The 11,423-nt window shown below is 38.2% G+C and overlaps 1 protein-coding gene across 1 annotated transcript; it reads left to right on the top strand.

The window, feature by feature from the left end:
• The first annotated feature begins 922 nt into the window (after positions 1-922).
• On the top strand, positions 923-11,419 carry LOC101742379 (uncharacterized). The gene is made up of 6 exons (XM_012697338.4): positions 923-1,303; positions 5,002-5,094; positions 5,295-5,442; positions 7,420-7,498; positions 9,409-9,589; positions 10,634-11,419. Exons 1-6 carry the CDS (start codon positions 1,219-1,221, stop codon positions 10,783-10,785), a joined length of 738 nt encoding a protein of 245 aa, XP_012552792.1. The 5' UTR covers positions 923-1,218; the 3' UTR covers positions 10,786-11,419.
• Positions 11,420-11,423: the final 4 nt, after the last annotated feature.

Below are 11,423 nucleotides of genomic sequence, written 5' to 3'. Positions count from 1 at the left end.
TAAGCTAAATAGTTTAACTAAGAAATAGAACAATTTAGCAGATGAACTGACAACACCTGTTATTTTGAATGACTCTCAAATCCCATAAACAAAGTCGCACAAAACAAGACATTACTTACTTATTCTGTATGAATGAAGACATGACTTGTATGGATCGCCTGTTCTGCCCTTATGATCGCATCTCACTCGTTTGAGTTCTTAGCATAATAACCAGATTTAAATACGAGAGAAGAATTAGAGAAACTCTTTCCAAGGCAATGAAACTTTTGCCGAACTTTTCTGCAGATATTGATGGCACATGAAAGATGAACTCTGAGAAAATACTGATGTTAAAATTAACAAATTTGTATTTTAAATACAAATAATAAACAAGTATATGCATTTTTAATTAAAATACTTTTATTAAACTATTTTGAACATACCACAAATGTCGTTAAATAACGATTCATCTGATTGTAATGAAACTTGTTACAGTAATTGCTAGCACTTCAAAGAAGATTTTTTTTACAATTTAAGCCCGCTTTTTTTTGCTGTCGTTTTTCCCGATGTTTTGAATAATTTATAGTTTTTATGCTAACGGACGACGCTGACGAATTACGTCTACTTGTGGAAACCGAAGAAAAAAGTACTACATGGAAGGTTTCTGTTTTTTTTATTGCCCTTGTAGGCAGACGAGCATACGGCCCACCTGATGGTAAGTTGTTACCGTCGCCCATGGACTTCAGCGATGCCAGAGGCAAAGTCAAGTATGCCATAGCACCAAAGAAATATGCGCGAATACATTCGAGAAATCGATGCTTTTTATACAATTAGCGACTCGCAGCGGAGCGTGCTCACACTTCACAAGTTCCTTTGTAATTAACAAACAAATTGTCATTGAACTACATAATATAATAATATTCTCTATGAAAAACTGAGTATTAAGTTCAGCTTCAAGTCCATACGCATAGATACGTTGGCAAGGTTCTGTCGCAACTGCACTCGAGCGTTTTGGAAGGGGCCCGCACTTTCGCGGTTCAAACATAATCCAACCAACCATTCTGCGGAGTATTCCGACTCCGAATCAAATATATCTTTATAGCCAAACAGTATTTTAAGCAAAAAAAAACGACATTTATTGTGCTAAAAGTCGAACACCATTAATTATTAACTTCATAGCGATATTTAAAATAATATCGTACTTAAATTTAAGTTAAACTAAAATCACTAGATACGAAAATGCGATCCCTTATGTGTTTATTAAGTGTGTTTGTGTTGTGTTATTTGCATGTTGTTTGCTGTGCTAATGAAGCATCGGATATTCGTGAGTGCTTTAATTATTTGTTTTATCATGTCTATAAACCTTCACGGAGATTGAGAAAAAAATTGTAACGTAAGTCAAGGTTCATCTAACCGATATTCCAATGTCAGTGACAAAATTACAAACTATTAAAATCATGTACAACAAATGCTTTACGTTACGGCTTTTAAATATTAAACATTGGATTAAAACATTTATATTATTTTATTGGCTTAAGTGGCATGAGCTCATCTTATAGTACGTACTATCACCTATGGACAGTGAGAATGCCCAGGTCATAACCATGCTATCGAGGGCGCTTTTTTTTCTTACCTTTAATGATAGTCTGGAGAGACAATATCAGCTTCACCGGGCTAGTAGGTGAGCTCACGGGGTTCAAACCTGACGATGTAGCGAACACGAACCCTAGCAAGAGCCGTGCTTAGCAGAATCTACCACCGGATCGGAAACGCGACCCACTGAGAAGATCCAGCGAGAAACTCAGTGGGCTGTATCTGTGGGAGCCCTTCGTCGCAAGCGACAGGTTCGACGACAACGATGACCGGTGTTTGGGGTACCTAAAAGCACCGTTAGTGGATCGGGAGGATCCAATATGACGTGTTTTGTGCAACTTTGAAGAAGGAAATGTCTTTGCGCTCATGAAATACCGTAGGGGAGTTTATTCTAGAGACGGACGATATATTATTTAATTCTACTATTAGGGGAAAGTGGGGGAAACGCGAACGCTGGGTAATGCCGAATTCAATGGTTCTAATATGTTAGAAAGATATATCCTAATTTTATTTGCCGCCATTTCGGAGATCACGCCACCATTGATGCCAGTCAATAACACGGGAGACGCGGACACACGTACTTAAAAAGGTATGCATTTTTCAATATTTTGTATGTTTTAGATGTAATTTTTCGGTAAATTCAAGTTGATGTAACTTTATTTCTATCTACAATAATAATTCAGCTTTTACATAGTGGAATAATCACATATTACTCAACTAAATGATAATGATGTAGTAGGCAAAATAAATTTAACCAAAATTGTTTTTTGACCTTTAATTATTTTCGATTCCGCGGGGTAAAGACGAACACTCCATGTCGGGCAATCTCGAACATTGGCCGTTACCCCACTCCCGTTTGTTAGTACCCCGTTCAAATTTTTTTTAAATATTATTACAGATGCCTTGTACTTACAAAAGAAAGACCGAACTGAAGTATAGTTTAGAAGATCTCAAAAAGGCTATAGACGATGTTAAAACCAAAAACTCTCCCTGCGTAAAGCAGCAGAAACATAAAATGTTCCAAAAACCACTAATTTTGACCATCTAATGAAAGAAGTTTTAATACAGCCATGGTTGGATGAAAACCTTTATTTACAGACGATCAGGAAACGTAAGAAATCAAGAAGAAAACGGAAAGATGGCAAAAAAGGAACCCAAATAAAAAGACTGAAATGTAATGAGAGAACACCTTCAAACAAGAAGTATGAAATATTATTAAAGAATTTGAACAATATAAAAAAAGACTTTAGTGACTCTAGTCAAAATACGAAAAGAAAAAGGCGAAAAAGAAAATAAAGACTACTTTTGTATTTTTTGTAGAGATAAATACATATATTGATCCTCCCGTTGAAGACTAGATTGTGTGCGATGTGTGCAAAAAATGGGCTCACGAGAGTTGTACTGACGGACCGGACAGTCAACATCGTTGGGTTTTAAATGTGATCTATGTCGTTAATAATGTTGGTTCGTAATCACCCCACTTGGTGTTCGTATTTACCCGACTGATGTCGGGCAAAGCCGAATACTAAGGGTTTTGTTTTTCTTTCATATTGTTGCAGTTTATTAAAAAAATATAAATGATGATTAGTGAATAAGTTAGACAGATAAGTAAACTTTATAATAAAAAAAATTTAAAAAATCTGTGATTAAATTCCATTGTTTTATTTAAGTTTTCCCTTAGGTGTTCGTATATCCCCCACTTTCCCCTACAGTCCATTTTAAATTTAGAAATACATATTTACTAACGAAAACCACAATAATACATTACTAGCCATTAGCATACCTCACTACGCAATGAACACTGAAATGCAAATTTTACCGACAGTATTGAAACACGCTGACTGCATAAAAAATAAATGATCAATATTACTAAATTATACTTAATTAAATAGGCAATTATCCAATAATAATCAAATAAACAACACACAAAGTCAACAAAGTGCGATAAATATACTAACTATAAACTATTATATGTATGTATGTATATGTATATGTGACTGTGATTGTGTATATATGTATATATATACTTTTTTGTGTATATATTCGTAGCTTAATATAAATTTCATTGCACCTATCACTATTTACTCTGCACTACCTTTGGTTGACTGGTAGAGAATGCCTTAGGCATTAAGTCCGCCAATGTAAATTTTACATGAAGTGTAATAAATAAATAAATAAATAGACTTTCGCGTAATGTAAGTTAAGGATTCAAGATATCCGTTCGAAGTTGGTGCGGACAGACCATTTTGAATACTCCAGAATTATCTCTTTTCATGAAATTCTCTAGACAATTTAATTTTGAAAATTAAATTAAGACGGTGAATGTTTCCAGCCGTAGGTACCAGCATCAAGTCTAGTTTTACCACGCATCATGAATTCCGGTTCAAGATATTCGGTTTAAGATATCTATGATAATCGTTAATATCAGGTGCATCGTGAGCTTTTCTGAGCATCAATAAAAATAAACAGGCAAACTAGAATCGGCATCCTATACTGAATATCAATGAAACCAACTGTTTCCTAGTAGACTTAACTTAGACTTTGGTATTTTCCTACGGCCGTTTCGTCTCGAAAACTTACAACACAACTGTTACGAGAGCCTCTCTCAGGAAATCGGTCAAGTTCAGTGCCAAACAACTCGCCACACTTTCAAGCGACTCTTGTAATCACTTTCGTAACCTTTTTTTAAGTTAATTAAATATTGTCTTAAATAACAACTTTGGTTGCATCTCTTTTATAACGGCTATAAAACTCTACAACATAATAGAAGATTATGCAACGAATATTGATATAGTTATTACCTACATTGTTACCTACATTTTGAAAGGAAAAGATCGTCGTAATTTTAAACGCTACCCAATTTATTTTACTACTATCAATGAATTATTTTCTTACAAAACAAAATAGGATAAAACATTTACTGAATTATTATATTTATCAAGTATGATATTCTGACACTTTCAATTATTTATTTTACATTAGATTTAATTCATATTTCTTTCCATTGCCTCTCCGCTGGCATTGTTCATGTAAGTACGCATATTAATCTAAGCACCTACAGGTCAAGGTGAAAACAATATTACAAAAATAAGGTGATTCCACAGACACCAGAAGTGCTTTCGAAACATACCGATTTCAAACCAATAGACTATACACATTTAGTAACTTTTGCAAAGAACTTGAAGATGATTTCATAAACATTCAGATTCCTTGCATAAAATAACGATAATATTACATAAGCAGAAGTTTAGCTGGATAGTACGTACTTACTTATATTGCAACAACATAATCATATTTTAGTAGGTAGCTGTTTCATATAACGATTACTTGAATGTTTAAAGACTATATAAGAATATTTACATTTTCTCGGCTGAAGGCGCAATGAAAATTTCATAAAATGTGACATAAAATCAGAACTTCCTTTTTCAGAAAGGATATTTCTACCATGCAAGATGTCATCGCCAGATTTCGATCTATGTATGAAAAGAGCATTCAACAAGCTTCGACCGTATTTCAAAACAGGTACGATATTAAAATTCAACATTATAATTTTATTATCTCATTAAGTGTTTATTACATGGAAGGAGGCCTCATTAAGGGAAGTATTAATTGGATTTACGAATATTAAAATATTATATATATAATTATAATATATAATTGTTTTTTGGCTCCATGACGTAGAAGACGATTTCGTGGAAAATTTTATTTTTATAAACTTGTAGGTGTACCGGAAATGGGCGTCGCACCATTTGACCCTCACTTCGCAAAGGAAGTGAAGCAATCTCGAGCGATCCGTGGTGTCGGGTACACGCTCACACTGAATGATGTGTTCGAGAGGGGCTGGACACAGTCGACAGTCACCAAATACAAGTAATATGCCTTCAATCTTATCTTATACCTTGAAACGAGCAATTCTTGTATATATACCAATATAATCTGAATCTCGGAAATGGATACAGCGGATTTCGGGGGCGATAAATCGATCTAGCTACGATTTATTTTCAGAAAATGTTGTTTTATTCGAATTTTCAATAATCAACTTTATCGATAATCAACTTTATGACTCTTCCCGACATCTATTGGCAAATAATAAACTAACCGCTTTAAAGACACAAGAAGACGGCGTTATAAAAAAAAAAAACCCGAGCAAAGCTCGGTCATCATCTAGTGTTAATCATGAAGCCGTCGTGGATAAGACGTCCGATGTATACGTATTTAGCGATGCACCACACAGTGTTCGAATCCCGCAGGCGGGTACCAATTTTTGTAATGCGTTTCGGTTTAAAGGGTGGGGCAGCCGTTGTAACTATACTGAGACCTTAGAACTTATATCTCAAGATATGTGGTACCCGGCACCCGACCCGGTTATACCCGGTCGAGGGGGGTAAGAGACCGGGTTATGTCGGACTCCGGCGCCTCCAGAGAAGAACAGGGAGAAGAAGAAGACAGGGGTCCTCCTCTTCTTCCAATTCCTGCCGGGAGACTACGCCTTGAGAAAGGCGCGCGAGGCACTGCACGACGTCAGCCACGCAAAACCGACTACCGACTAAACCCCATCGAGCCCCACCACTACCACTCCACGAAACCCACAGTACCTAGGCGGCACTGAAAATTTCGGGAATTAACAAAGTGACACAACATTACTATTTAAAAATGTGTTTTTGTGTCAAACCACTTCGAAAGTCATAATAAATCATCGCTCTTGAATTTTCTCGAGTTAATTCCATTTTCTCAACGACTAAACAAGTTTGACAAAACCTCGTGACAAAACCGAGAATCTTTTTTTAAATAAATAAATGGTATTCGATTTTTAAAACCAAGGAGTTTTCAATTAAAAAGATTTTAATATGACAGGAACAGTGGAAATATTCCATTCCCGATACTTTTAGTGCAGCCCTCGTACCGCAACGTGCGCGCCGAAGGCTCGCCGTCGCCGGTACCCATCCTGATAATAGGATGGCACTCCATCCCCGGGAAAATCCCGCAGGACGTCGTCTCGGACCGGGCACCCCCGCACCCGGCACCCGACACCCCTACGGGTGATGAATGGGAGCTTCGCGCCCGTGCCGCCCACTCCGCCTTCTTCGCTGAGAAGCCGAAGAGGGATCCCACTCCCTTTCGCGCTCCTCAGCCTCACGGAACGCCATGACCAGGTCGCAAAACCTGGTCATGGCCTCCCAAGAATTCTGGTCCTCTAGCATGCGGGCGATGACAGCCCGCAAGGAGAGGTCTCTCCCCAGCACCGCGATGAGGTCCCGCCGCGAGCGCTCCCAACGCGGGAAAGCTTCGAGTTCGTGCTGAGCGTCATCCGGATGCCCGCACTGGTGGCGACCCGGATGTGGCTCTCTCCTGCAGACCTTCCACAGGTACCTCCCGAAGCAGCCATGCCCCGAGAGGACCTGCGTTAGGTGGAAGGAGAGCACGCCGTGTCGTCGATCTGACCATGCCTCCAGCACGGGCACCAGGGCCTCGAGAGTGCGCCGGCGAGTGACTGAAGTTTGGCCAAGCTCCTCCAGCAACCGCTCCCTCCACTTGGCGTACGCCAGATGACGCGCAGCACGCCTCCACCGACCGACAGCCGACGGGCCGGGCGTCCGTCCCTGAGAGCTCTTCCACCTACCTAAGAAAAAGAAAAAAAAAGAGTATTGCAGCGATGTAGCCATCGCGGTTATTCCGACTCCATTTCGTTTAACTTAAACACAAAGCTTTTTTTTTCGTAAATGTACAAAGATCAGACGCATATCTTACAATTAATAATAACTCAATACTTACGTATGAAAATCACGAACGTACAAAACAAAATAACATCGAGATTTGCATCTTTTTAATACAAAGTTTTCACTTCAGAACGGACTGGGAGAATCAGCGGATCATCTACTCCCAATATTTCCCAGAGAAATGGCTCAATGGCGATTACGAATTCAAGGTATCTTATCTATATATATAAAAATGAATTGCTGTTCGTTAGTCTCGCTAAAACTCGAGAACGGCTGGACCGATTTGGCTAATTTTGGTTTTGAATTATTTGTGGAAGTACAGAGAAGGTTTAAAAGGTAGATAAATATGAAATTACTCGGAATTTGTTCTTTCTATGATGTGTCCGCCGCCGCGCCGTAGGACGGATTCCTTTTGTTTGTTTTAAGTTTATTTTATACAAAAGTTTAGATCTTTTATTTATCGATTGAGGCACTACGAAGTCTGCCGGGTCAGTTAGTATGCTTAGTCTGGCCATAAATACTGTTACAATTAAAAATAAACAAAATATTACATTTTAATTTGGAATCTGTCATTTTTATATGATTGCTCATTGAGTTTTCTCATTTTGGCGCCAATACATTGTACAATATTTTGCAATATTAAAATGGAGTGGGATGATAAAAAGAACCGAATCGCTGTGATTGCATTACACAAAGTAGGTTTGGAGCTAAACGCAATTTTTAAAACTCTCCATACGCTTGGTATTAGTAAAATGTTTGTGTACTGGGCTATTAATAGGTGCAATGAGACCTCCTCTGTTTGTGACAGAAAAAGATCTGGCCGTCCACGTAGTGTTCGTTCGAAAAAGGTGGTCAAAGCAGTAAGGGAAAGAATTCGAAGAAATCCTATCCGAAAGCAAAAGATTTTATCTCGGGAGATGAATATAGCACCTAGAACCATGTCGCGTATTTTAAAAGATGACTTAGGACTTGCAGCCTATAAGAAACGTACTGGTCATTTCTTAACTGATAATTTAAAAGAGAATAGGGTGGTAAAATCGAAACAACAACATTTTAACAAACAAAATGACCGTATTTATGCTCAAAGCTCTAAGGAAGCTTCCCAATCAGTCGACAGAGTGCAACGTGGGCACTATCCGACTTCAGTGATGGTTTGGTGGGGTATTAGCTATGAAGGAGTGACTGAGCCACACTTTTGTGAAAAAGGTATCAAAACATCGGCACAAGTGTAGCAAGATACTATTCTTGAGATAGTAGTGAAGCCCCTTAACAACACCATGTTCAATAATCAAGAATGGTCCTTCCAGCAAGACTCGGCGCCATGTCATAAAGCTCGGTCTGCGCAGTCTTGGTTGGAAACGAACGTTTCGGACTTCATCAGAGCTGAAGACTAGCCGTCGTCTAGGCCCGATCTTAATCCGCTGGATTATGATTTATGGTCAATTTTAGAGAGTATGGCTTGCTCTAAACGCCATGATAATTTGGAGTCCCTAAAACAATCCGTACGATGGGCAGTGAAAATTTTTCCCATGGAAAGAGTGCGTGCTTCTATTGATAACTGACCTCAATGTTTAAAGGACTGTATGGCAGCCAATGGAGACCACTTCGAATAAGTTTTTTATACTTTAAATTGTTTTATGTTTATGTATTAAACTAACACACTGCAAAAGTAATAAATGTTATTTGCAATAGATTTTTTTTTCCTTTATCTCAGTATTTATGGCAAGACTAGGTATAAATAAAAATGAATTGCTGTTCGTTAGTCTCGCTAAAACTCGAGAACGGCTGGACCGATTTGGCTAATTTTGGTCTTGAATTATTTGTGGAAGTCCAGATAAGGTTTAAAAGGTAGATAAATATGAAAGAAACTAAGTTGAAATCTCAATTGCTTTAACGCTTGGGCTCCCTTCAAATAAGAATAAAACTGCAAATATTCATTAGGAAACACTAAGGAATAATAGACTTCTAGCATTGAATATCTTCATTTAATCTTGCATGCTAACATAATGATCGCGGTATCACCGTGATTAATATGAGAGAGAAGAGCAGTAATAATCCAGGAAAATAGTGACCAGATAGAAATATAAGTCCAATTCTGCATGATTCATCTGTCGAACAGGGAGACGCATTCGGACTGGGCGTAATACGGTCCGGACGTTGGAACCTGACGCTGCGCGACTACTCACAAACGACGCGTATCAAAAGAAACGGCACTGGACTCGATGTTCATGTCGAAGTCGATCATATTGGCGACATGGAGATACATGTCGGGAACCTACTCAGAGGAAATGGGATACTCGGTAACTTACATTTACTAAATTTAACAGTCACAGGAGAAGTAGGTATTTACACCGTGTGATAGTTAAAGGGTCGTCAGGTTTGAGCCCCGAGAGCTCACCTACTAGTTAAGGTTCCGCTGAAATAGCCTCTCAATCAGCTTAGGTAGGTAGTAAAAAAATTAAGTTAAACGTGCCACTGTCTACCCATAGACACAACCCACAGAGTTTCTGGCCGGATTGTCTCAGTGGGTCATGACTCCGATCCAGTGGTAGATTCTGCAAACACTGCTCTTGCTATGGCTAGTGTTAGCAAGATCTTTCAGTTTAAGCCCCGTGATCTCGGCTACCCATCCGCGCGTAGTTTGAATAGCCCATAGGCTCCCACGATCAGATAAGAAAAAAATGGCTATAGGAGTATCTATAATTCGTCACACTATTCTACAAATCATCATTCATCATTTTCCTGCCCTTCTCTCAGTCACCTGGGGTCGGCGCAACATGTTTTCTCCTTCCATGCTCTTCTATCATATACCATTTCTTCGCTCACTCCCCTCCTACCCATATCGTCTTTCACACAATCCATCCATTTCTTCTTAGGTCTACCTCTTCCTCTAAATCCTTCCACATTCATAGTTAACACTCTCTTAACAACCTCATTTTCATTCCGTCTCATCACATGTCCATACCATCCCAAACGTGCACTCCTCAGCTTCTCTGTCACAGGTGCCACTTTCAGACTTCCTCTAACATATTCATTCCGTATTCTATCCATTCTCGTTACTCCACACATCCATCGCAACATTCGCATCTCTGCTGCATGCAATCGCCTTTCATTCTACAAATAGTACCTATTAATGTAATATTTTAAAGCGCTGATAATTTTCGCTTAAAATCGTACTTATGTAGTGATTGCGTCTCATGAATTGCACTACGAAGGAAACAATCCCAATATCCGCTTTTAATAGTCACCTTTTTATTGAAGTAGGTATTTAATGTATAATTGAGTGTTTAGGCACCAAAATCAGTCGCAAAACAAACCAAAATTGATCGCTTTGTTATTCACAGAACGTATGTTGGACCGTCTAATCAACGTTACCTGGAAGCCGGGCTTCGCGGTAATCAGACCGCTCATCAACGACCTGGTCAGCACAGCTTTCACGGACATCTGGAGCACGTCCTTTAAGAATTTTCCTCTCGAGAACTTCATTAAACCATGATATTAGTCAAATATTACCTATTACTTACCTATTCATAAGTGGATATTAATCTTAAGATCGAACATCAATGAGTACAAAATTTAGAATGTAATAATTCAAATTGCAAATCTAACATAGCCTTACTGGTGATGGTAGAGCATATTGTAAGCGTGCAAAGGTAGGAAACACTATGCTGCCGATTTCTGCCACGAAGCGTTATGGATTCAGATTCCATGGGTAGAACAACTTTTAAAAAATACAAATGACTTTTATAATCTTTTATAAGAATGACGTTGTATAGAGCCAAAGACAGACATGACTAACGTAGATCCAAGAGTATGCCTCTAATGTCAACATAATATGAATGTATAATACTGTATTTATTTAATAACTATTCATAAACAAATTACTTTACGCGAGCAATACCGCCACAAAATGTTTTGTATGAAAAATTACCTATATAGTTTATTTTTGCTATTAAGGGACAATAACATCCGAATTATACATACATACACCTAGTTTCATTTATCATGAAAATTGTGTAAGGTACCTTACCTTCATTTTAAATGTTAATATTGGTAAATCCTAATCCTTCAATAATCAAGCTGTAACTCTCATGTGAACAATAAATCAAATAAACTAGTCATTTTATAGACTGA

Source organism: Bombyx mori, chromosome 15 (assembly GCF_030269925.1).
Source record: "Bombyx mori chromosome 15, ASM3026992v2".
NCBI lineage: Eukaryota > Metazoa > Arthropoda > Insecta > Lepidoptera > Bombycidae > Bombyx > Bombyx mori.
The sequence above is the reverse complement of the archived record's forward strand: the minus strand, read 5'-3'. Positions and strand labels throughout refer to the sequence as shown.